At 35.0% G+C, this 27,994-nt stretch overlaps 1 protein-coding gene across 1 annotated transcript; it reads left to right on the forward strand.

The window, feature by feature from the left end:
* The first annotated feature begins 980 nt into the window (after positions 1–980).
* LOC136041202 (troponin C-like) lies at positions 981–27,960 on the forward strand. Its single transcript, XM_065725775.1, has 6 exons — positions 981–1,116; positions 10,098–10,119; positions 17,511–17,654; positions 20,673–20,792; positions 23,823–23,954; positions 27,749–27,960. Exons 1-6 carry the CDS (start codon positions 1,114–1,116, stop codon positions 27,775–27,777), a joined length of 450 nt encoding a protein of 149 aa, XP_065581847.1. The 5' UTR covers positions 981–1,113; the 3' UTR covers positions 27,778–27,960.
* The last annotated feature ends 34 nt before the right edge of the window (positions 27,961–27,994 follow it).

The following is a 27,994-nucleotide window of genomic DNA, read 5'->3' on the forward strand; positions in this document are numbered from 1 at the left end:
GAAACATACTAGAAGAATATTAGGTAGGGGCTATATCATACAAGTACTCGTCTCTTTAATATACTGAAATGGTGATGTGATTTTCAATAAGATCACTTGCCTTCTTGGGTTTTTCCCGCTATTTTACGATAATCGAGCAAATTTTCTCAGACTTGTGGCGTTTGAAGTGTAACATTAAACTTAATGAACATAATATATTTGAATCAGCATAAAAACCAATTCTATTAGTATAATAATAGCTATGAAAATTTATCTTTTAGGGTTTTTTGTTACTATTAGTCCTTCTTGATCCTTACTTGCAGTTCGTTAAGACGACCTATACCAATCTTGATTCTACACAATATATTCTCCATATATTATGGAACATATATATAACTTCCACAATCCATTCTTTTCTTCATTCTTTTCTTTTGCCTTAATTTGCCTTCGGCTGCTCAATTCTAGGTGAATTTTCTAGGGGAGAATTTGCCGTGGGAGGGGGGAATACTCCCTACTCTGGCTCATGTTTCCCCAGAATAAGAAATAACACGATTGTTCTATGAAACTACGTCATAGATGTAAACTAATTAATTCCAAACATCATTTTTACCGTAAAATTACAGAATAAAGTATTTTCTCTTGCCCTTGTGGCCTTATTTTAATTTTCTGCAGGATTTTGTATCTAAATAGCTTCCCCTACGCGACATAAATTCCTGAGTGACGCTCTACGAAGCATTTCTCTTAGGTCTAAAATTTCACACGATAAGATTTTTCAATAAATCTCCGCGAATTCCATTTTCTAATTTGACTGATCGCTGTCTTCCAAACTTTAGGTTTTGACTTTTTGTTTTACTTGGCTTAGAAAAACCACGGCTGTCTCAGTGTGGGAGCAAGGGAACTTTTTATCGGTGTCGTAAACTGACAGGGCTTACTTTCCATTGCCAATATATTTTAGAAATCGGCTATACGAAAAGAAAATTATGACTAATGCCAAAATCTGTGGAAGACTAGCCAAAAGAGCTTGGAAAATAGTATAAACTTTTATCTGGGGTTTATGGACGTGAGCCGGATTTGCTCAAGTAAGAGTGTCAGTGCTTGTTGAGGAGTTGCAAGAAAAGTCAACACTTAAAAAAAATGGTATGGAAAGCATTTCTTTCTCTTTTTAGAGTCTTGTGCATTGTCACAAAAGCAACCATGATACTTAGAAAGTTCATAAAAGTGTTTTTATACTTTTGAAAGAGCTTATTACTCTAATTAAACGGACTTCGTGTTGTAGGAGTCATTATTAAACAACTGGAAAAAAAAATCAAGCTTCAGTGTAAAGAGCGCGGTATTGAGGAGGGGCAACCCTCTCATTAACATAATAATTTCTGTTCGTTTTAAGTTTAATGTTGCTCCTTACTTTCAGTTCATAAACTTGATTTTTTTTTAACTTGATAAATAAAGGAAGTCAGTGTTAGTGTAACGATTTACTATGCAAATGATAAACACGGATTCCTAGGATCAGTTCCGACAACCCAAAAGGTGTTATACATCGTAATGCAGAGTATGCGAGAGAGTTAAACCTGAAAAAATATGAATAAAATATTTGTCAAATATTTTTCAAGTGTTTTTTTTTAGAATTTTTTATATTAATATTTCATAATTATTCAAGTAATTGTTTTTTAGAATATTGCTTAAGACCAATTGTATTTTCAAAGAAATTACTTTTACAAGAAAAGAAAGGCACTAAAGGCTGAATTGGTTCATTTTTTAACTCTTACGTGAAAAAAAAAGAAATAAAACTGAGAAACTTCTTAATATTTCGAGAATAAAATAAGTTAGGAGAAAACTGATTGATGAAATTCTTGATTACGTGATTTTTGCTATCTTGGAAAGTGGGTGATTTAGATGACTGAAACTTTCAGGAGTGTTCCTACGGTAGGTAGAGGTTTGGGGCCAGTCCCCCCAGGAACCTTTGATATTTCCGAATTTTTGCGCACCTCAAATTGAGATTATCAAAAAAGTTTTTTATGTTAATGAAATCCCTCGAAAAAAGTTTCATATACAGGTGTAGATCTACAACCCAAATTATTTTCTGGGTTTCCAAGCTCCTCTGTCAACTCATTCTCTATTTAAGAGGCTTAGAACATTGCAAAACATATTTTTTTTTAGTGAATTCTGGCAAAAACAACTGTCACTGTAATTTTGGTTTCAGTCTGCAATTCTTATACTGCAGGTTTTGAAAGCATACATCTAATTATGTGAATAGGATATATGCCATAAAAGGATTTAAAAAAAAACACACATTTTTAAACAATTTTTAAAATTTTGTAAATCAGAAACTAATAAAGGCTCTCAAACACTTTCATTGGACCTCATTTGAAATCTAGGCTATATTAATTCCTGGAAGTTGTAAAGGTAAGCATATAAGTGTACTCTTGTATGCTACGCAGAAAATCTGCTTCTGCAATAAGAGAGCACCTATCACCTCGCAGTACCCATATCACAGGCTTAGTCAAAATATATTTCTATATCAATATATATATATATATATATATATATATATATATATATATATATATATATATATATATATATCTTTCAAAATATATATATTCTCAAAAAATTGAAGTTCAGATCATTTTAGTGTAAATGAAGCCTCAAAATCATTTGTTAATAGAAACCGTTTATTTTTGCATGGGTTACGCCACCGCGTGACATTATGACATTCATTTGAAAATAGGAGGCTCAATATATAGTTTTTTACCAGTTTTAAATGGATTGGCATTAGAAGACTCACTCGACAGCTTTTGGTCACCTTTGTAAATCTTTTTATGCCAAAAATGGCAGAAAATACTCTTTTTCTGTGACACAATCTCTTTTGCCTCTTCAAAAAGGGCACAAGAAATTTAAACTTGGGTCAAATGAGCCCTCTGCTGATATTTTAGGACCATTGATTGGATACGATGAGCCCTGAAAAAAGGAAGAAATCACAGATTTGTGGCCATCCTTCTCGAAAAATACCAAATTTTTAATGTTTGTGACTAGGGGCTGAAACCTCTCCAACAGGACTCTCCGATATACTGAATTTAATTGCGTTTTTTTTTTCCAAGATTGCTCATTTTTTCCTTTTCTCTATTTTTGAAAATCAGACAAGTTTCGTCAGGTTCAAAATTTTTGGTGCGTTATTTCAAATTTTATCAATTTTACATACTTAGAGTAACCATAAAACTAATCGTTTGATGTATATAGTGTTATCAAAACTCCTTTTATAATATCTCGGTTACTATTAGAACAAACCGCTCTGTTCTTACAATTCGTTACCACGATTTCTCTTAGAAAGGTTGCAATTAACTAATGATTAAATAAATAAAAAACAAGTTTTTTTAACGGAAAGTAAGGAGGGACATTAAAACTTAAAACGAACAGAAATTACTTCGTATGTGAAAGGGGATGCTTCCTCATCAACGCCTCGCTCTTTACGCTAAAGTTTGAATCTTTCTCTTAACTCAACTTTTTAAAACAGTAAAAAACTTTAGCGTAAAGAGCGGGGCGTTGATGAGGAAGCAGCCCCTTTCACATACGAAGTAATTTCTGTTCGTTTTAAGTTTTAATGTCCCTCCTTACTTTCCGTTAAAAAAAACTCGTTTTTTTTATTTGATTTCTGAACGTTTTTGGATCAATGCATGTTTGATTTTGGCTCTCCGCAGATGAATAATTAAAACGAAATTTGCATATTTATGTTTTTTTGGCTAAATACCTTTCTCATAGTTTCGGTTGACTGATTTTGAGAAAAAAGGAGCGGGGAAGGAGGCCTAGTTGCACTCCGATTTTTTGGTTACTTAGAAAGGCAACAAGAACTTTAATTTTTTACAAATGTTTTTATTAGTAAAAGACATACATAGCTTATAAATTACCTTACGTAACCAACTTGTGTATTCTCATGTTTTTATTAGTATATGAGGGGGTTCACCCCCTCGTCAGTACCTCGCTCTTTACACTAAAGCTTAAATTTTGTCCCAATTTCTTAAGAATGACCCCTGAATCACAAAAGCCGTAGAATAAATAGTTGAAATTACTAAAAATACTTTAGCGTAAAGATCGAGGTATTGGGAGGAGGTGAGCCCATCATGTGGGTAATAATTTCTGTTTGTTTCTAAGTTTTAACTCTGCTCCTTACTTTCAGTTGAAAAAACTTTTTCATATTTATTTTTTCATTGTTTTTTTTTTTAAATAATGCTAGAAAATCCTGCGCTCCCTTCAAGGAAATTTTCTTCCCCGTGATAAATTCCTCCAAGAAAAGTTCTCCCCGCATTTCTACTCTTCTCAGCCCCCCCCCAACCAAAAAATTCCCCTGAAAACGTTTGTACACTTCCAAATAACCATTACTATATGTAAGCACTGGTCAAAGTTTGTAAATTGTAGCCCCTCCCACGGGGACTGAGGGGGAAGAAGTCGTCCTCAAGGACATAGTTATAAGGTTTTTTAACTACGCTGAATAAAATGGCTATCTCAGAATTTGGATCCGGTGACTTGGGAAAATCATTAGCGTGGGAGGGGGCCTAGGTGCCCTCCAATTTTTTTGGTCACTTAAAAAGGGAACTAGAACTTTTCATTTCCGTTAGAATGAGCCCTTTCGCAAGATTCTAGGACCACTGGGTCGATACGATCACCCCTGAAAAAAAAAACAAAAAACAAACAAATAAACACGCATCCGTGATCTGCCTTCTGGCAAAAAATACAAAATTCCACATTTTTGTGGATATGAGCTTGAAGCTTCTACAATAGGGTTCTCTGATACGCTGAATCTGATGGTGTGATTTTCGTTAAGATTCCATGACTTTTAAGGGTTGTTTCCCCCTATTTTCTAAAATAAGGCAAATTTTCTCAGGCTCGCAACTTTTGCTGGGTAAGACTAAACTTGATGAAACTTATATATTTAAAATCAGCATTAAAATTCGATTCTTTTGATGTTGCTATTGGTATCAAAATTTCTCTTTTTAGAGTTTTGGTTACTATTGAGCCAGGTCGCTCCTTACTACAGTTCGTTACCACGAACTGTTTGAAAAATGGTGGGTTGCCAAAACTTGTGCTTAATTTCAATATGATGGTGGTCATACAAATCGCAGGTAGGTCCTCGAATGGGGCGGAAAAAACGGAGCATGTACATAAAAATAACTACAAATAGGGTGGGTATAAACGAATAAAAGTGATAATAAGATTTAAAGGATGTTACATCCCAGCCTAATGAGAGGGAATGTAATAGAACTAAATTGAAAACTCCACATAAATCAGAGCGGAGAAGATGCAGGTGTATAGTGCTGGGATCAGGTGGTTTGATAATAATAATAATTTATTGTTACCTTCTGTGCATAACAATAGCGCACAAAGAGGAGTACCAAAACAAAGAGGAAACATAAAAATGAAAAGAACACTGACAAAATCACGCACAATTATTACCAAGATTAGCTATTAACACTCATTCAACGTAGGACAAATACTCCGACACTCTACAACTCCCAAAAGTAGGCACTTGATAGACGACAAATCAGGGGAAAATCAACAATTGTAGTGGTCAGCAAGCCTACGCTTTCTTACTTTTTTCATACTTTTTTCGAGTTCATACTTTTTCCTGTCAAATCTCCAAAACACCGTACAAGTGGGAAATGTAGATATTACCAAATAAGGACACCGAGAAAACACTTGAAGACCCGAAAGAATTACGGTCGGCTTTTCGTTTTGTCAGAAAGAGAGAGAAGTTTCCAACATGGTATTAAAAACCACATGATGCGAAAAACAATATATTAAGCAGAAGAATTGTGCACTACTGGAAAAAAGCACAAAAATTGCCAGAAATATAGATTAAAACATGGGAAATCGTATGGTGACGCCAAGTACGTCGAGTGGGTGCTTTAAAGCATCCTTACGAACTCCCAGAGCGCTAAAAATGTGCATGTTTACGAGTATCTCTACAGAATCAATCAAACCTTTGAATATTTATTTTAAGATATGGCAATTTCAATGGTGGCTATATCAAGGAGGCACACTCGTGCCTCTACAAAGAGGCGACACACGACAATGTTAAGCGATCTTCGGTTCCAGTGGTCGCAGAGGGATGAGGAGGGATGCATTTCGTAGCCCGAGCTCCAACTAAGAAATCTGCAAAATTTCATCCCCCTCCAACTTTTCCTTCATAGGGAAAATCTGGCCGAAAGTTTCGACTCGTCAACCCCAGCCCCCCTTTAACGTTGTCCGATCGGGCTGAAATTCACAAGTTAAGGTCCCCTAGGGCTCCGGAGCTTATCCGCAAAATTTCAGCTCGATCCGATAACTCTTTCCCTGTTTTCCAGAAACCACGCATAGCCACTTAAAATTCATTTACTTTTTTTTTCTAGACGCCTACAGGTCACATCCGACATCGGATCTGGGTGTAGGAAGACTCATTCGATGCGGAATTCTCCGAGTAATTTTCCTGGAAAGTTTCATAGGAAAATCTTAACCCCCCGAAAGTTTCGACCCTCCAACCCCCCCCCCCCCCTTTTAACGTTGTCCGATCGGGCTGAAATTCACAAGTTAAGGTCCCCTACGGCCCAGGAGCTTATCCGTGAAATTTCAGCTTGATCCGATAACTCCTTCCCTGTTTTCCAGAAACCACGCATTAGCTATTAATTAACGGATTTCTCTCCATAAGAGCCCATGTTAATTTGAAATTTTTAAAATTTATTGAGAAGTTATATTTACACACGTGCAAGTTATTAGCTCACTTGGTAGAGCGTGAGACTTTTAACCCTCGGGTCAAGGGTTCAAGTCCTTTACGGGCGGTTTTTTTTCACAACATCAAAAAAATTTTGATAACACCTGGACAGCTTATCATTTGAGAGATAACAGAATATTAGCTTCTTATGAGCAAAAGAAACATTTCGGTCATTCTATCTATTTTTTTTCTATTTTATACAATGATTTAAAAGCGGGAGGGGGTTTCCTCTCCTAATTCCTGTACGAGGAGTACAGGAATTATTAAATTACATCCACTATGGATTGTAGAAAAACGTACAGAAATAATATGAAAAAAAACTTCGTTTTCTTAAAGAGTTAAAGAGGCTGCGTCCCAAAGTCGAACCTTAAAACGTACAGGAATTAGAAGAGGCAGTTGGGGGGCTGCCGCCCCCCAAACCCCCAGCTTTTAAAGACTCTTTTGTACAGGTTTTTTGTTTTTTTGCTAACCCCCCGCTCTTGGCTTGGGAAAGGCCCTCTTTTAATTAACAAAACATTGAAATGAATGAATAATGGAATAACTTCGAAAAATGTTAAACACAAGAGGACAGGAGAACCATTGCGCCGAAACTAGTAATTAGTAACAATGAAGTCCCCCCACAAAAAAAAACCTGTACAAAAGAGTCTTTAAAAGCTGGGGGTTTGGGGGGCGGCAGCCCCCCAACTGCCTCTTCTAATTCCTGTACGTTTTAAGGTTCGACTTTGGGACGCAGCCTCTTTAACTCTTTAAGAAAACGACGTTTTTTTTCATATTATAACAAGTAAAGGGTCGCTCTTAAGCGTGCAATGGAGCGCCAAAAAAGCACGTAAAGCGCAAATTAGGAGCGCTTATCCCATGTATTACCGAAACAGGCAAAAACATGGTTTAGAGTACTAGAAGTCAAGTAGCAGCTTGAGGCTACGCGTCAAAGCGCAGATTTGCGCGCTTAAAAGCGCACAAACTCATAACCTTGTTATAGAAAGTTCAGGTTTGGTAGAAACACGGTTTGAAACACCGTGAGTCGAATGGCCCTGAAAAGAAAGTGTATCTGCAAGCCAGAATCCGGTCTCGGCATGTCTTAATGTCCACTTCAAGCGCGAAAATTGAACAATTTACAAAACATTTGTTTCTTAAAATAAGCCATAATTCGAAATGACATCGAGCATGCAATACGAAGCTCGATTTAGAGCGTCCAGCAGAGCCCACGATGTTTAATGGCACGAAGAGAATGAAGGATAGTTTTGGTCTGCGGCCATTTCAAACAGTCCGTGGTAATGAACTGTTGTAAGGAGCGACTCGGCTCAATAGTGACCTAAATTCTAAAAAATGGAATTTTGATACCAATAGCTAGATCAAAAGAATTGCATTTTAATGTCGATTTTAAATATATATGTTTCATCAAGTTTAGTCTTACCCATCAAAAGTTACGAGCCTGAGAAAATTTGTCTTATTTTAGAAAATAGGGGGAAACACCCCCTAAAAGTCATAGAATCTTAACGAAAATCGCACCATCAGATTCAGCGTGTCAGAAAACCCTTTATAGAATTTTCAAGCTCCTATCTACAAAAATGTGGAATTTTGTATTTTTTGCCAGAAGGCAGATCACGGATACGTGTTATTTTTTTTTTCGTTTTTTTTTTGTTTTTTTTTGTAATTTTTTCCAGGGGCGATCGTATCGACTCAGTGGTCCTAGAATGTTGCAAGAAGGCTCATTCTAACGGAAATGAAAAGTTCTAGTGCCCTTTTCAAGTAACCAATAAAATTGGAGGGCACCTAGGCCCCTCCCACGCTAATTATTTTCCCAAAGTCACCGGACCAAAATTCTGACCAGGTCAAACTTTGACCTGTGCTTACATATAGTAATGGTTATTGGGAAGTGTACAGACGTTTTCAGGGGGATTTTTCGGTTGGAGGTAGGGGTCGAGAAGAGGGGGATATGTTTGGGGAACTTTCCATCGAGGAATTTATCACGGGGTAAGAAAATTTCCATGAAGAGAGCGCAGGATTTTCTAGCATTATTTAAATAAAAAAAAACAATGAAAAAATAAATATGAAAAAGTTTTTTTCAACTGGAAGTAAGGAGCAGCATTAAAACTCAAAACGAACAGAAATTATTATGCATATAAGGGGCTCACCTCCTCCTAATGCCTGGCTCTTTACGCAAAAGTATTTTTAGTAATTTCAACTATTTATTCTATGGCCTTTTGTGATTCAGGGGTCATTCTTAAGAAATTGGGACAAAATTTAGTCTTAAGTGTAAAGAGTGAGGTACTGACGAGGGGGTGAACCCCTCATATTCGTAACAAAAATATGAGAATACAAAAGTTCGTTACGTAAGCTAATTTGTAAGTTACGTATATCTTTAAGTAATAAAAACATTCGTAAAAAATTAAAAGTTCTAGTTGCCTTTTTAAGCAACCAAAAAATCGGAGGGCAACTAGGCCTCCTCCCCTGCTCCTTTTTTTCTCAAAATCATTCGATCTAAACTATGAGAAAGCCATTTAGCCAAAAAAAAAAAATATGCAAATTTCGTTTTAACTATTAATCTGCGGAGAGCCAAAATCAAAACATGCATTGATTCAAAAGCGGAAAGTAACTGAAAGTAAGAAGCGACATCAAAACTCAAAACAAAGCGAAATTACTTCGTATATGAAACGGGCTGCTTCCTCATCAACGCCCCGCTCTTTACGCTAAAGTTTTTTACTGTTTTAAAAAGTAGAGCTGAGAGAAAGAGTCAAACTTTAGTGTAAAGAGCGGGACGTTGATGAGGAAGCAGCCCCTTTCATATACGAAGTAATTTCTGTTCGTCGCTTATAATGTCGCTCCTTACTTTCAGTTAGAAAAACCTTTTTTTTATTTAATAACATACGAAAATAGGGGTTAAAAAGTACAGGCTCCACTTACGGTATAGCGCTTCGCGCCGCCATGAAAAGAGTGAAAAAAAGTGTGAGCACATGAATTATTCATTAATCTACAATGCAACAGGTTAAAGCTGAAATTCCACTATGAGTGGTAATTAATCTGCATTTTTTCAAGGATTATTTAGGTCAAAATGAAGTCTACACGTAGTAGGCTCAGATTAGTTTCAGAAAATCTTGACAGGCTAAGTGGGTTAGACAGTTTGAAGCTGTTAGGTCTATTAGGGATAGAATTTTACTTTCTTTACCCTTCCCTGCTTTTCAAAGTACCCGAAGAGATAATTATGCAGAAGTTATGGGTCAACAAGTTTCTCAAATTCTAGATGTCGTTGATGAATTTTCTTTTCGACAGCAACACCACTTTTCCGCAATCAAAAGTTCCCCATACGCTGGTACTAGTAGTATTGTTCTCTTGTTTACATTGTGCTTTATTGTGCTAATGTTTCCTTTCTTTCATTTTTCAGGAGGACGATGAGAAGACCGCGAGTAAGTATTCTCTTGTTGTCATTATGTTTATGGTGTTGCTACTAATATAGCTATTATGATCATTTTTTTATACGTAGTATAATTAGTTATATTAATATGGTTCTTGGTATAATTGTGGCTTGAAGCAACATTACTGCTTTTTTCGTTTTTTCATCTATTTTCTTATCTATTTTTTTAGTGATCTGTAGTTTGGGAATGTAAAAAAAAATTAAGGATAGCACCTCTTAATAATGCTAAAATCTTGAAACGGAGAAAAATTCCCCCCAACTCAGCACCATTTCAGGTAATTTTCCTGAAAAAATTAAGACATTTTTGTTTCTAGCATGCTAAATAGCATGAATTAAAAAAGGAAACTGCCTTAACTCCAAAAATAAACTTTCTAGGAACGTCGGACATAAATCGAATAGGCCACGCAGTATCTTTAAGAACCTGGAGTCGACATTTTGAATCTGTTTTTGATATCAAGGCAATAATTTTCGGAAATTTAATATCAAATTACCAAGTCCTCTCCTTACCTTTTCAATTTTTTTAATTTTCAGTGAAATTTCTGAAAGGCTCTGAAATAAACTAGCCGATTCGGACGTGACCACGCTCATAAGTAGGGAGGTTTTTTTCTATTGAAATTTGTCTTTAACCCGTCGGTCTTTAGGTCTCAGCCTAACTTGATAAAAATTTACAGCTAGGGCTCTTGTTATGCCTTTTAAGCGTTTTAAAAGAGTCCAACCTCTGCGGGTGGAGGGGTCCCTAAACTTTTAAAATCATGCCACCCACCAAAAGGACTTATGTTTTAAACCCAAATTAGTGGGAACCAAGATCTTATTTCCTATTGTGTCTTTTTCGGATCTCCAGCCGATCCAATCTTTCTAGGAAGGAGGTAGGGGGGTCCAACTTCTTTTTTCAGAACATCTATCAGGCTGCTGACTTGCAGCCAACCTTTGTTTAAAGTGAAACCAAGTGTCAAAGATGTACTTTTTGGGGATCCAAACCCAAGATAACCTCTGTTTTAGGGAGGAGGGGGGCTGGTTCCTCTATTCTTTGCAATCATAGAATCCATCAAAAGGGACTGTTGGACCTCAACCAAAGCTGACGAATAGAAGGTGGAGCTGTCATATTTGTGGCTTTTGAGGGTCCATACCCAGTAATTCCTATCTAGGGGTGGGAGATCCCTGAATTCTTATAACCGTTAAATATTCTAAGGTGGGCTGTTGGGTCCCCATCAATCTTATTTGAAGTAAAAGCTAACGACCCAACCGTAACTCTTTGGGAAGAAAGAAATATAACATTTTTTCATGGAAAGTGAAAAACTAGTGCTCTACTTGTACCCTATTAAGGGCTTGACCTGATTCAAATTATAGAAGGGGGTCTAGAAAATTCTTGTCATCTCGAGCGTCATCATACCGACAATATTTTCCACCAGAAGACACTCTACCCCAACAACTTGTTCATCACGTATTGTTTCTAAGATTTTATCTATCTTAGCCCTCATTCGTCGCGTTTCCTCAGGGTATTCATAAACATTTGTCCCCTACATAGCAGAAAATCTAACATACCATTGCCATTGTTTTACTGTTTTATTTTGTTTCCCAGGATACTTGTTTCATTCATTTATTTTGTTCTATTTTTTGCTTTATATGATGACTCCTTTTTATCATTTTGGATTAGTTACTCAAATCTATAGATTTTTTCCTATTTTTATTTCGTATGAATTTTTGTTTTATATCTTAAGGTTGTCCTATCTATGTTTTTTTTTTTTTTTTTTTTTTTTTTTTTTTTTTTTTTTTTTTTTTTTTTTTTTATCACAGAGAAACAAGATAAATATACTCGTATATAGACAACTGTGTCTTTGTGATTTGACCCAAAAATGTGAAAAGCGACCCAGAGGGGCTTGTAAGAGCTGTATTTTACTCAATACAACCTTATCTCTTTTCTGCCAAAACGAGCTGTTTAATCCTAACTAAAAGTAATGGGAGGCAACAGACCAACAGTGTGCATAATATACATGGCTTTTTAGGGTCATTGTCATGTTCTACCTCTGTCGAGAGAGGAGGCAGAGTTTCCTGACTTTTTGCCACTACAGCTCTTTCAGAAAGCGTTGTTTGGTCTGAAGCAACTGTAGTAAAAATTGTTGCCCAGTCTGGCTTCCTTGAAAATCAGCTGAAAAGGGTTCCTTAATTTTTGTCCTCAGTACACTTATCAGAAGGTATCATAGGTACCCAATCAAAGCTAATGACTCAGTTAAGTCTGTTGGTGGCTAGGCTTAATCTGAATTTGGCAAGAGAAGGGGAGGAGAAGGAATTTCTTACCATGTTATTTGTCATCAGGGTCGTAGCTCTGATCATATTTGGGACAGGACTGGATCGCAGTCCCCGTGACTCAAGACGCAGAGGCGGTGGCATAATGCTGTACCCTTTTATGACGTATAGTGTAACACTGTCAATCCCTTTTTAAAGTTTTATCGCCAAAGGGCGGAGGTCTCTCTTTCAGCAAAGGATTCACTGTCAACCTACCATCATTCTACATCTTTCAATCGTGCAAAGCACACATTTTTCTACTTTACATTTTCTATAAAATGAAATGCATTTCTCAACTAATTCTCCGCATAGATTAGACATTTTCTTTTCTTTTTTTATCTGTGCTTTTAATAGATCGTGATGCAACTGTTTAGATTTTGTCAGATTCTTGGCAAGTTTGAACTATTTCATTATTTATAAAGTCACAAGCTAAAATACTTCATCCTAGCTATTTATCACTTCAAAACTTTCCCTTTGAATTGTGTGGTAAAGATATGGAAAGCCAGAATTAGAAGACTGAGTTCGCCTTCACAGATGGCCGCATATGTGAAAACGAAAACCTAACGTTTCGAACAACACTATGGTCTTTTATGTCTCTTGGGCTTTTGTATCGTGGACACAGTCATGTCTACAACTCATGGTGTTTGCAGGGAACCTAAGATCCTACCTACAATGCAAAAACTCCCACTAAAAAAACTTACTTCGCCATACAGAAAATTTTATTCTACAAACCCTAGAATAAAAGAATTAAAGTGGTTTGGAATTTTATGGTAAAATTGAAAACAAATGCAGTTGCGAGAAAACTGTTTTAGTCAAAAGTGTAAGGAAATCGTTCTTTTAATTGGCTGATTCATTTGGTATTTAGTCCCTATGGAAACGATTCTCATGATTACAAAGTAACGCACCAAACTTATGGCCTTTGGATAAGGAGGAGGACGGGCTTCTGTGAGGCTGCTGTGGAAGGGGGGGGGGTACTAAAGGTCTACACTTTTGATCGGCGGTGGCTTCTGATGGGACGACTTTCTTTTGAAAAATAGTCCCATTTGAAGTCTTAAGCATTGAACTGACATTGCTCTCTGGTGCTGAAAATCTACCTACGCCTCTAATAGTGTTGCGCATTGTCCATAGAATTCAAATAACGTAAATTTTAGTAACTTAGAATAGAAGAAACAATGCTTGGAACCAATCCACTTGGAGAGGGGGCATTTGCCCCTCTATATTTTTAACTCCCCTCTTTTCTAGATTTGAAAAATTTTTTTTTTTGATATTTCCATGGAAATATTTTTCTGTATTTTGAAAAAAATGAACTTGAAAAACTCATTTACTCCCTCCCTCCTGCCGAATATATTTCTATGAATTGACGCCCCTATGTGGGATATCAATTTTAGCAAATCCCGCTATGGAAAAAAGTATGGATCCCGCTATGGAAAAAAGTTTCTGTTGCTACCTCTACTCAATGGTTAAAGTTGGATAAAGCAATTTACAGAGACCAAAGAATGTTTTGTTTTATGAAAATATTCCATAATTTGTAGAGCCTCTATCTAGGGGAGGAGGTTAAAGGGGACTTTAGTAAAAATTTAAGCGATAATATTAAAAAAATTTGAAAGCTATTAAAGTTTCACTGAAGGTATTTTGGATCTTATCACAGTAAAATCTTATCCGGAACTGATTTGCGTGTTTTTGCTAAGACTTTTGGCAGCTGAAAGAGAAGGAAGCTATTATGATATATGGCGAAACTTTATATCCATGAATGTGTCATCAATGGGAGTGGTAGGGGATAGGGGGCAGGGGCTTGTTTTCACAAAATTCCCCTGCACCAATTTTAAAGAAAACTTTTGGGAGGTATTTTTGTTGAAAAATGCGTCTTTTGGTATTTTCATCGAAGGAACAGAAAAAACGACAAATTTGACACCTCCTTAGATATCAAGAAATTCCCTTCACCCTCTAAGTTTTCTGAATAGATTCCCATGCTCCGTGGACTTTATCATTTCAAAAGGGACAAAATTCATTGACAGAACATGATTCTATCAAAGGAATGAAATAGATATGATTTCAAACTATACATAGTTTCTGGTAATTTGATATAAAATCAAATTTCATTAAATTAATTTAATTTTTCTTAAATTAAATTAAATTAATTCATTTATTAACTAATTCATTCATTAATTTATTCAAATCAAAATATGATTTCAAACTATACATAGTTTCTGGTGATTTGGTATAAGATTAAATTTCATTAAATTAAATTAATATTTCTTAAATTAAATTAAATCATTTAAATTAAAATTTTAATTTATGTACGCGCTTTAATTATGTATGTATGTACGCGCTTGTACGTAGAGATGGGGGAAGGATATGAAATATCCCCAAGTTTCCAAGGGCCCTTCACCACTGAGAAAATGAACACTTTTACTTGAAAGTGTAAGCAAAGTAACAAAGCACCAACTTTTAATAAAGGTAGACAGAGAAATAGAATTCGATACATCTTTTTTATTCAAAACAAAATGAAACATTGAAAACAAAAATTAATCTTTTCAGAAAGGAGAAATAAGAAGATGACGAAAAAAAAATCAGAGTCACCAAATAATTTACAAAAATCAGAATAGCCTGCTACTGCCACGTCAACGGCTACTGACCCCACAACAGATATTCTATTTGGGATTTCAATTTATAATATTAACTTGTAACAATAACGCTGAGCAAAAACTTCCACTAACTTTCCTAAAAGAATTCTCCTAATAGTTTCCCTTTATATATCAAACAGTTCGTGGTAACGAACTGTAGTAAGGAGCGACCCGGCTCAATAGTAAACGAAACTCTAAAAAACGGAATTTTGATGCTAAGAGATACATCAAAAGAATCGGATTTTCATGCTGATTTTAAATATATAAGTTTCATCAAATTTAGTCTTTGTCATCAAAAGTTACGAGTTTCTGAGAAAATTTGCTTTATTTTGGAAAATAGTGGGGAAACATCCCCTAAAAATCATAGAATCATAACGAAAATCTCACCATCGCGATCAGCATATCAGAGAACCCTAAAGCAAAAATTTTGAGCTCCTATCTACAAAAATGTGGAATTTTGTATTTTTTGCCAGAAGGCAGATCAAGGATGCGTGTTTATTTGTTTTTTTTTCCAGGGGTGATCGTATCGACCCAGTTGTCCTAGAATGTTGCAAGAGGGCTCATTCTAACGGAAATGAAAAGTTCTAGTGCCCTTTTTAAGTAACCAAAAAAATTGGAGGGCATCTAGGCCCCCTCCCACACTAATTATTTTACCAATGTCAACGGATCAAAATTCTGAGATAGCCATTTTATTCAGCGTAGTCGAAAAACCTTATAACTATGTCTTTGGGGACGACTTACTCCCCCACAGTCCCTGTGGGAGGGGCAACAAGTTACAAACTTTGACCAGTGCTTACATATAGTAATGGTTATTGGGAAGTGTACTGGCGTTTTCAGGAGGATTTGTTTTGGTTGGGGGGAGGGGTTGAGAAGAGGGGGATATGCTGGGGGAACTTTCCATCGATAATTGTCATGGGGGAAGAAAATTTCCATGAAGGGAGCGCAGGATTTACTAGCATTATTTAAAAAAACAATGAAAAAATAAATATGAAAAAGTTTTTTCAGCTGGAAGTAAGGAACAGCATTAAAACTTAAAACAAACAGAAATTACCCATATGAGGGGCTCACCTCCTCCTAATATCTCGCTCTTTACGCTAAAATATTTTTAGTAACTTCAACTATTTATTCTACGGCTTTTGTGATTCAGGGGTCATTCTTAATGAATTGGGACAAAATTTAAGCTTTAATGTAAAGAGCGAGGTACTGACGAGGGGGCGAACTCCCTCATATATGCAATAAAAATATGAGAATACAAAAGTTCTTTACGTAAGCTAATTTATAAGTTACTTAAATCTTTTACTAATAAAAAGATTCGTAAAAAATTAAAAGTTCTAGTTGCCTTTTTAATTAACCAAAAAATCGGAGTGCAACTAGGCTTCTTCCCCCGCTCTTTTTTTCTCAAAATTATGAGAAAATCATTTAGCCAAAAAAAAAAATGCAAATTTTGTTTTAATTATTCCTCCGCGGAGAGCCAAAATCAAAACATGCATTGATTCAAAAACGTTCGATTCAAAAAAACAAGTTTTTTTAACTGAAAGTAAGGAGCGACATTAAAACTTAAAACGAAAAGAAATTACTTCGTATATGAAAGAGGCTGCTTCCTCATCAATGTCCCGCTCTTTACGCTAAAGTTTTTTACTGTTTTAAAAAGAAGAATTGAGAGAAAGAGTCAAACTTTAGCGTAAAGAGCGGGGCGTTCATGAGGAAGCAGCCTCTTTCATATACGAAGTAATTTCTGTTCGTTTTAAGTTTTAATGTCGCTCCTTACTTTCAGTTAAAAAAACTTGTTTTTTTTTATTTAATCTGAAAAGAATTCTCCTAATAGTTCCCCTTTATATATAGACCTAAAACACCTCCAGTCAGTCTTTAAGGCAGATAACGCAAAGGCCGAGTAGAGGAGCTTAAAGCAGCGGAAAAGGACCCAATCCAAACAAGCTTCGCTGCTGATTAGCATACAGTGCGTTTCAGCGTACCAAAATTACTTATCTGACAAGTTCAATTACTTATACTTAACGTTTAATGTAACGTAAGACGTCAGAGGTTATTAAACTTGCTAACCCAAGGAATTATCATGTTTCAGAAGGTTCTGCCTTTATTTAATGGCTGCGTTTTTAAAGGACTAAATACTTCGTAGGCCATAAGGAAGACTCCCCGTGACTTGAACAAAAAACAGTATTCGTACATCTAGTCTGACATATTTTAAATAATTTTATGTACTATGTGCATAAAATTTTACGTTCCCCGATTGGCTTGAAACTGAAGTAGATATTCAATTTTTTAATTTAATTGCAATCAATACGTGGCATCACCCTACTACAGAGGGCTTACTCCCAATTGAGCACCCTAAAAATGGGAGTGAAAGAATTTCCATTATATGCCTAACTTACCTCAAGGTTTTGTAAAAATGTGAGAGAGGAAGGGCTAATATAAATTGTTCCTATGTGAGTATAGATAATAATACAGTTTTAATATCTAGTGCTCCGCAAGACATTCCAGATGTTTGACCAAGGAAAACAGGGTTTTATCGATGCCAACAAGATTTCTACCATCTTAAATACTCTCGGACAGAACTTCGATGAAATTGAACTTCAAGCAATTATTGAACAGACGGATGAAAAAGGTATGTATTTGTTACTAAATTAACCAGTTTCAGAAAGAGAATCTTTGCCTTAAAGTTTCTGTATATCAAGTAAGACACCACTTCAAAACTTGAAAATGTTTCACTCTTTTTCGTTTAAAATTTCGTTGGAAAGACCACGGGAATTACATTTTCAAAAACAAAACCAGACAAAAAAGAAACTGAAAATGAAAACTTTTCAGTTTCTGAAAAGAAACTGAGAATTTTGTTTTGTCAAAATTCCAATGGACAAAAGAAACGTATCAAGTAGGTACAGTTTTAAGAAATAGAGATCAAAAGAGGGTGAACATAGAAGCTTGGCAATACCTTTCCAGAGAGTGTTTCTGGCCCTGGATTCATTAATGAAAGTCTTATTTTTCCTAACCACTTTCCAGGATAGCAAAAAGTAGGTCCTCTAGAATTTTACCATTTTGACGAAAAAGTTCGTTTTGACACTGACAAAAATGGAATATCTCAATAAAATCTTCATAATCCTTAAACAGCAACAACAACAAAAAATCTTAGAAAATAAAGGATTTTAAACATGAATAGACGTAAAAGGGGTCCAGATGGTGAAAATCCTTTGATTTTGATGTCCCTGGAACTTCAACTATCTTTTTATAAACTCCGCAACACCGAATAATTCTTTACCCTAGACCTTCCATAGCCAGGATCGGCACATAGGGCGTCCACGAAGCCTCGCCATGCATCAAGTACCTGAGCTAAAACCCTGACTTTCTCCCTTTGTGGTTGAAGAGACATCCCCTCAATTCAATTCTCTTTCATACTGCCTTCGTAAAGTGTCTTGGTCAAGTTTTTTCGCGTCTCCTTATAGGGCACCACTTATAAACTCTAAATTAGAGTCAACTATCTAGGATACGAAGTGTGTGGCCAAGGAACGTCCATCCCCAACATTTTTGAACATCAGTAACTAATGATTGACCATTTTGATGGTGAACTTCTGTCTTGAGACCTTTTCCTGCCACGATGTGTTTAGTATTCTTCTAGGGACCATGTTTTCAAAGGCTGGGACTCGTTTCCCGATTTAACGTATAGTTTTCAGCATTCACCTGCATAGAAGAGATTGGACTGCTATCCTTTAGGTGGGCTTCAAGCCTACTGAGTATTTCCTGCTAGGCTAGATTGGACTTGATGTTAAACCCTTAGGGGAAATAACCCTGAAACCGAAATTTTTACGATAGCTCCGGTCGGATATATTATCTTACCGGATAATGACCGAATAACTCACTGATTTTAAAACTAATCTCTTGATTGACGTTGCATTAGATTTATATTTTACAGGTGAAGCTAGGCAAGTGATGTTTTGACGTCACTTGGTCAGCTTCGCTTGAATAAAGGAAATGGACAGCAACGTTTAAATAAATCTATGAATAAGAATATCTAATTGGATGTCTAACTGAAAACATTTAAATAATGTGTCATAGTTTTAGCCCTTGTTTGAGACCAATTATTCGAACTAAGACATGGAAGTCTTATATGTCTGATAGGAGTTGTAATTTTAAAGCATTTTATCTCAATGTCTCGACACAGCATCAGTGACTATGAAAATTTCAAAATGTCATTAAAGATCTGCAAGTTCTTGTTTAATCCCTAAGCGTGATTCGTTGCAATTAAACTAAAATTAAGACTATCATTATCAGTATTCTGATTCATTTATTGCCCATTAAAAAAAAAAAAAAAAAAAAAAAAAAAAAAAAACAGTAGACGGAGTTATCACTAAAGAAAAAAAAAAAGAAAAAAGGACACAAATACACCTTGAAACTTCAAATACATGATCAATAACCTCTTTAATACTCATTAATACGAACAAAATAGTGTGAACAAATTGAAAACTAAGGATAACGAAAATTCCTTTTTAAACGGATATAAATGGATAATTTGGGAGGGCAAATGGATTATAAGAGGAGGCAAACGTAAAAGATATTTAGCAAATCAAAAGAAGATTGATTGTGGGTGCTTTTTATCTGTAACTGTAAAAAACTTCCAGAAAGAAGCAATATAAAGCAGATATGAAAGGGCTTTGGCGTTGTAGATGGATGCTGGAAGGTAATGATTAAAGCGTAGTTTGTTTTTACGATTCCACCGTAATGTAACAGAACACCTGTTACGGAAGGTAGACAGAACACCTATTTACCTTCAACAAAAACGCAGTGAAGGTATCTTGCACTGTGTTTTGTTTCGATCATTTTTCAGGAAAACTCTCGCCCCCATTTAAGGATTTATTTACATTTTCTTCACAAGTCCATAGTTTAAATACATGATCTTCACCTGAAATTTACATTACCCCCCTTCGACGTCGTCAGCTAGGCCAGAATTTCCTCCCAGAATTGCCTGTGCTAAGGAGCAGAATGCCCTTCTGAAAGAGCTGAAACCAAGTTGGTCTCTCAGCTCCTTTAAAAAGAGAGCTAAAAAGTATGTAAAGCATTAAATATGTTTGACTATTTATCTATTTTATCATTATACATATAATATTTGTGATATTAATATTATTTATTGCATTTTTGTTTCATACTTCAAGAGGAGCGAGTTAAGGAAGGGATGGTGGTTTGGGATGGAAATTTGAGAAAAGAGGACACCACACTGTGTATGTACTATCTAAGGGTCCAAACTTACATCAATGTACAAGGAACTATGTTAAGGGTGTTTTTTTTTTTAATCCAAACCCATATTTAACTTTTTTAACCCGAAAAAAAAGAAAAAAAAATGAGAATAAACGGACAGAATAATTAACAAAGTAACAATAACCCGAATACAAACTTATTTAATCGGTTTAACTTTTATACCAATTAGCACATTAGGAGCTAGAACAAATTTTAATCGTGTTTTTCTTTGAAATTTATTTTTGATGTATTTTTTGTTTAGTGTTTTTCTTCTTTTTTTTTGCTGATCTTAAGGTTTTCGTGTGGACTTTGATGTCTTGTTTCATTAAATTTCTATTATGTCTTATAAGGGAACGACCGAAGAGCGATTTTTTTAGTTAATTTATTTGTTTTTGTCCAGGTACTGGAAAAGTGAATTATGACCAATTTGCTGATATAGTTACCCATTTTCTTGAAGATGAAGATGCAGAAGCCATGCTTAAGGAACTTAAAGAAGCTTTCCGTTTGTACGATAAAGAAGGTCAGTTTTCCTTTAGAATTGTCTTTGTCAGAAAATACCAGTGCTACTAATGGGAGTTTGACAATGCCGTAAGATTTGACTTTGAAAAACCAGAAAAAGAAAACAGCAGCAAGACAACATACTCGTGCGAAATCGCAATAATAAAACAACACTTTAGGTAATTTTAAGGTTATGCCTTAAATAAACCTTAAGTGTGTCCTTAACCTCAACTCAGTTAAGTGTGTCTGTTTGTTATAACCATGCACATACTTTTTCCAAAGTTTGTAGCTCAGAAATGTGATGTGATGATAGTGACGACAGTGGTCAAATACGGTTCAGAAGCATGGGCGTTCCAAAAACAGGCAAAAGATTTGGTAGATATTCTTCCAGAGAAATTGGGAAAATCCAAGGGAGTGGCAGCCATGCCTTAGACCGTAGTTCGTAATGGGACTTAGGGACACTGGGGGAAGGATGGGTAATTTTATCTCTCTCTCTCTCTCTCTCTCTCTCTCTCCCTCTCTCTCTCTCTCTCTCTCTCTCTCTCTCTCTCTCTCTCTCTCTCTCTCCTCTCTCTCTCTCTCTCTCTCCTCTCTCTCTCTCTCTCTCTCTCTCCTCTCTCTCTCTCTTTCTCTCTCTCGATGGCTGATTCAAATTTGATATGACGCTAAATTTGAAGCTGTACAATCAAAACTTAAAGAAACTTTCAATATGAATGGTCAAGTGTGGTAATTATGTATGGTAATAATGGTAATCGTAAACTCTTCAAAGGTAAACTCAACTTTTCTTTTAGTTTTTACTGACTCTGAAGTACAAATTCAATACATCTGGGCTTTTCATGATAGTTATTCGAAAGTAAACCTTATGTATCTCTCTCTCTCTCTCTCCCTCTCTTCTCTCTCTCTCTCTCTATCTCTCTCTCTATCTCTCCCTCTTTCTCTCTCTGTCTCTATTGCTGATTCAAATTTGATATGACGCTAAATTTGAAGCTGTACAATCAAAACTTAAAAAAATTTCAATATGAATGGTAAAGTATGGTAATTATGTATGGTAAAAATGGTAATCGTAAACTCTTCAAAGGGTCTTCCCTTTGAAGAACGTTTTATAAATGATTACTTTTTGACAAATGACCATAATGTGGGATTGTAGCGGTAGGGAATGGGGGAGGGTGTGTGATTTAGCTTATATTCTTGTCAGGTTTGTGTTCATTTGGCTGATACTCATGTGAACAGAAATCGTTCAATATATAGTAAGAATTGCTCAAGGTACATTACAGCTGACTCCAACGGGTCCTTGAAATTATAAAAAAAAAATAATAAAAATAAAGTTCTCAATGGTCAACTGAAGTTAATATTTTGCTTACGGGTTCTAAAATGTAAAATGAACTTGATTATTGAGCTATTCGAATTCGCGTCAAAAATGAATCTAAAACTCAAATTTGGCCCTAATTAAATTCAAGGCCCTAATAGGGGGCCGTGGCCATAGGGAAGGGATGTATCATTTTTTTCTGGTTTATGGTCCGTTATTTTTCTCTCTACGAGAATTGAAAAAAAAATTGCTTTAAAGAGAAATACGTGAGTTGTTCAATTGTAGAATCGACTATGTCTCTATAACCAACAGTGAAGGAGAGCAAAAAAAAGAAAAAAAGAAAGTAAAGAGAAAATCATGGTCTGCTGAACATCTGATAAAACAAGAATCTATTAAATAGAAATGATGATTTCTCCCCATGGAAAATTTTCCTGGTCTTGCTCTTGGTTAAGTGATCATAGCTTATGTACAGTTAAGAGAAAGATCAATCTTTACTGGCAAAGAAAATCATAGCTCAGTGGTTAACTTAGTATTTTACTAAAATATGTGCTATTCAACACTGTTATGCAATGATGCGAAAATGGGTGTGGCACGGAAGAGTTCTGGTAGCGCTTTGTTAAAGCCCCCACAGTCACTAGTCTTAGATTCTGTCTTGTAAAGCAGCTTGTCTGTGATTCATTTTATAAAAATCGGACGGTGAGAAGGGCTAGACAGTAGTATTCTGATTAACCTCAGCATAAGGTCTTCAAGCCGGAGTTCCAGACATTAGAGTTCGGGGATGCAAAGGCATCGGGGTAGAAACTGTCTCTATTACTTAGGATGATTGTGGTTGTCCGTTTTGGATTGACTCCAGGATCTGCGTTAAATTTAAGGTTCTTTATGCTAATGAGATTCTGTCAGGACAAGCGTATTTGAGGATGGAGTGTACATTAGGCCTACAAATGTGCGCCCTAAAAGGACTTTGGTCGTTGTACCTAAAGCGATGCCTTTTTAGTGATGTAGGTAGTAAGGGTAAAGCTGGTTGAGAAAATGCTGCTTTTCGGGGAATTGTTTTGTAGGGACATTCCCTTGAAGAAGATAGATGAGTAAGAGTGAAAAATCGGTGACAAACTTGTAATTGCTGAATTATACTATGCCAACAAGTATTGATGATAGCGATCAAAGTATTCCTGTCATTTTTATTCCTTGCAGTGCAGCACATGCTCATTCATACTCATTCGTTAAAGATTTAGGTAGACCACTAGATTTGATACGAGATCAAGAGTTTCATGAAACTAAACAGCTGCAAAATCAACTAAACAGCCTTGCTTTTTAAGCCACCCATTGGACACGATCGAGTATTTTGACAAGGAAGATAGACCCTCCAAATCTAGGGGGTCAATGGAATATTAATGTTTGTCAAGAACCTCTCTTAGTTATTCTAGTAGCTGCCACAGGATGAAATATTCTGTCACCTTTGCTATTCATAGCGTTTGGGTGTCAACTCTTTCCCTTCCACTACTTTATAGTAAATTCTCGCGTTCGATCTTCCCGGCGGTGGATTCTGGACTCTTAAGTCAACTCGTGCACAATACAAATCAATTTTAACCAAACTGTGCTGTGTTCCCTTCACCCTAGTTTTCTTTCATTTTTATCTTTGCGTCATGTTTTCTTTTCCTTAATCAACCCTTTTAGTCATGCTTAGTTCTTCCTTTTTATCTTCTATGAACTCTGTTTAATACACATTATATATTTACGTACTTTCAGGTAATGGATATATTACAACTGGAACACTGCGAGAAATCCTTGGCGCTTTGGACGATAAACTAGGACCAGATGATTTGGATGGTATCATCGCTGAAATCGATACTGATGGCTCTGGAACTGTTGACTTTGATGGTAATCTAGTCTTATAAGTTTAAGTTAAATAATTGGTAATTCATGTTGTGTGCGGTAATTTAAGCTTGAAGGGCGGTGAAAATGAAATGTGATTGCATTATCTGGTTAAGTAAGAAAGTTAAGTTAAGGAAGCTTACGCAGCAATATATATATATATTTAAAAATTAGAAGAAAATCGGAATTGATGAAAAGGAATTTAATTTGAAGTTAGGCTGTTTTTGCTAGTAGCAGGTGCCAAACTGAAAAAAAAAAAATACGGGTAAAAAGTCAGTAAAGGACAACCGAAGTATAGATGGCACCAAAAACCTTAAGAAGGTGTATCAAACAGCCATGCGTATCTTTAAAAAAAAAAAAAAAACCGGAAACTTCCATTTAAATTAGTGTGTATTTTCATAGTAGCAAGTGCCAATTAAAAAAAAAAAAAAAAAAAAAAAAAAAAAAAAAAAAAAAAAAAAAAAAAAAAAAAAAAAAAAAAAAAAAAAAAAAAATCTGAAACAGTCTAGAGAAACTTTCTTTAAAAAATCATAGGTTTGCAATTGTGGATAGACTTAAAATTTGTACGGTTTTTGTGAACTCGATCACAAAGTTAGATTGTTATTCGAGAGCGTTTTGTGTATTTTATCAAAAATTTCCAGTTAATTATCTCATTTCACTAGAAATCAAGCTTTTAAGAAGTAAGGGTAAACTCAGAAGTCAGCCTCATTCAGAACAAAAAAAAGAAGTTATTACCTTCCCCGAAGAAATTGAATATGCCTCTGTCAAATATGGCAGAAGCATAGGAGATTTAGGACAATGTGCCGTTATCCAGCTCTCTGATTGAGATTACAATGTTTGGCTTTAACCCAGACCCAGTTTCTGTGATTGCTGCTTATTAGCGTACATAAATTTTCAGGTTGTAATTTAATGTAGAGTAGGCCTCAACGTAGGGGTCTCTTTTTCTGTATTGTGATAAAATTTTCATTGTTTTCGAAGCATATAGCTATATCGCGAAATCACAGTTTGGAAATGTAGGCTTCGGAACGAAAAGATGTGTGTGAACTCAAAACTGTTCATGTTCGTGATATTTAAGAGAGAACTAGAATAAGTCACTTCTTCAATGTTCTTCTTTTTTAGGGCAATTCCTATTGCCCTATCTTAACTGCGATGTCTCTTTTGAGAAGATAGCGCCCTGAATGTTTTGAACTAAATTGGTACAAATTAACTGCACATTACTACCCGACCTTATCCAGAGCTCGTAACTTGCAGACTTTGTAGAATCTGAAACAGTGAGGGGAAATTAAGATAATTCAAACTGAACTAAGATTCTGCTGAGTCTTGAACGAGGAAAATCTTGGAATATATAATAAAAAGAATCATAATAGATAGAAATAGATAGATAGAAAATCTATCAGAATAGATAGAAATTCTATATATATATATATATATATATATATATATATATATATATATATATATATATATATATATATATATATATATATATATATATATATATATATATATATATATATATATATATATATATATATATATATATATACTTGTTTGCTTAAGGAATAAAAAAAAGTATTTTTCTCGAATAATCCCATAGTACCGGGTAAAATACTATTTTTGGGCTTATATACTTTTTTCCCCAACCAAACTTTTGGGCTTTTGTGACAGTATCTTATCCCGAAATTTTTCCTGCAAGTTTTCTTATCTAATTTAAACGTTCTTTTTATAGTGCTCTTAAATAATGGCTTCCTGTATTTTTTTTACCCGATGTAATTGTACGGTTTTCTTCAGATTTGAAACTAGTATTCTTAAATGATTTGAATTTTTATCTGACTATTTAATGTAGTTGATTCTATTTATCAGTTTTATGTTGAAGCTTATCTTCAAAAATACTTTATTTTCTTCAAAAATTCACTTGCTCAGAAAAGATATTCTTAGGGGCTTTGGTCAAAATTTAAGAATATCTATGTTGTTGTTTTTTTACTCGACTCACAGTTTAGATTGCTGTTCAACAGCATTTCAAGATTTTACGAACAAATTTCACTCAAATGTCTAATTTCTCTATAATTCTTACTTTGACGCTTATCTTCAAAACTGCTCTTTTTTTCAGAATTTGCTTACTCACTAGGGATATTCTTAGGGACTTTTGTCAAGAACTGGATAATGTGTTCGGTTTTTCTGAACTCAACCCAAAGGTTAAATTGTTATTCGAGAGCGATTTTACAAAAAATTTTCAGCTAGTTCTCTTTTTTTTTACTATAATTCTAGCTTTATATTGTCATAAGTCAGCCTCATTCAGAGTAAAAAAAAAATCAAAATAAGTTATTTCCTATCCAGAACAAATTGGGTTTTTCTGAACTCAACCCAAAAGTTACATTGTTATTCGAGAGCGATTTTACAAAAAAATTTCAGTTAATTCTCTTTTTTTACTATAATTCTAGCTTTATATTGTCATAAGTCAGCCTCATTCAGAGTAAAAAAAAAAAAAAATCAAAATAAGTTATTTCCTATCCAGAACAAATTGAATATTCTTGTGTTAAATCTGGCAGAAGTATAGAAGCCTGTTGACCATGTGCCTAAATTCAGTTCCCAGATTGAGATTCCAAATTTTGGCTTTCGCCCAGGCCCGATTTCTCGGCTTGCCTAAATATAAACATCTTTAAATTCTTAGGTTGAAATTTAACGTATAGTAGGATTCACCAGGAGCTTAAAAATTCATGATTTTTTTTCTTTCTTCCTTATTGCGATAAAAGACTCGTCGTGTCCAAAGCTTATAGCTACATCCTGAAACCATGGTTTGGAGTGGAGGCTTTTGGATCGAACTTTAGATCAAACTTTAGAATCAACACAGGTGAAGCTATTCGTCCTATGGAAAATTCACAGAATAAACCCTGTCACACGTAATTAATCAATTCATACCTTATAATTAACAGATTTAAAGCTATTCGTCTTTGGGATATTTCACTGAATAAACAACGTCAAATTTAATTTTATCAGTTCAAACTTTATAATCAACAGAATTAAAGCTATTCGGCCTTGGGAAAATTTACTGAATGAACCGCATAAAATTTAATTCATCGGTTCAAACATTTACAATAGCCAGACTTAAAGCTATTCGTCCTTGGGATAATTCACTTAATAAATTGCTTCAAATTTAATTCATCATTTCAAACCTTACAATCAATTGGTTTGAAGCTATCCGTCCTTGGAAAAATTCACTGAATAAACCACGTCAAGTTTAATTCATACGTTCAAACTTTATAAGTCAACCGAGTTAAAGCTATTCTTCCTTGTGCAAATTTACTGAATAAACCATGTTAACTTAAAGTCATCAGTTCAAACTTCATATTAAACATAGTTAAAGCTATTAATCCCTGGGAAAATCCACTGAATAAACAGTGTCAAATTTAATTTATCTGCTTAAACTTTGTAATCAACAGAGTTAAAACTATTCGCCCTTGAAAAAATTCACTGAATAAGCCACATCAAATTTGATTCATCAATCAAAACCTTATAATCAACTGAATTAAAGCTATTCGTCCCTGGACAATTTTACTGAATAAACCACGTCAAATTTAATGCATCACTTCCAATTTTATAATGAATAGAGTTAAAGCTATTCGTTCTTATCAATATTCACTGAATAAACTGTGTCAAATTTAATTCATCAGTTTTTAATCAAACGTGTTTTTAATCAAAACTGTTCATGTTTGTGATATTCGAGAGAACTAGAATGATTCCCAACTTGTGTATTACCTTTATGCTTATCCTACTTTTTAAAAGACTTTGTTTTCTTCCAGAATTTATGGAGATGATGACTGGAGAATAAGCAAACACTGCTGAGACTGGGGATACTGGCTCCAAAGTAATTGCTACTTATCAGAGGGTCTAGCTCCTATGTTTAGAAATTTTTAATAAAATCAGTCTAATGATTGATTGATATTTATAACGCCTGAACTTTCTTTATTATTTCTAAATTAAAATTGTCTCTGTAATAAACATTTTAGTATGACATTCAGTTTTTGTTTCAGTAAGAAGGTAGCTAA

This window comes from Artemia franciscana, unplaced genomic scaffold (assembly GCF_032884065.1).
Source record: "Artemia franciscana unplaced genomic scaffold, ASM3288406v1 PGA_scaffold_1179, whole genome shotgun sequence".
NCBI classification, from domain to species: domain Eukaryota; kingdom Metazoa; phylum Arthropoda; class Branchiopoda; order Anostraca; family Artemiidae; genus Artemia; species Artemia franciscana.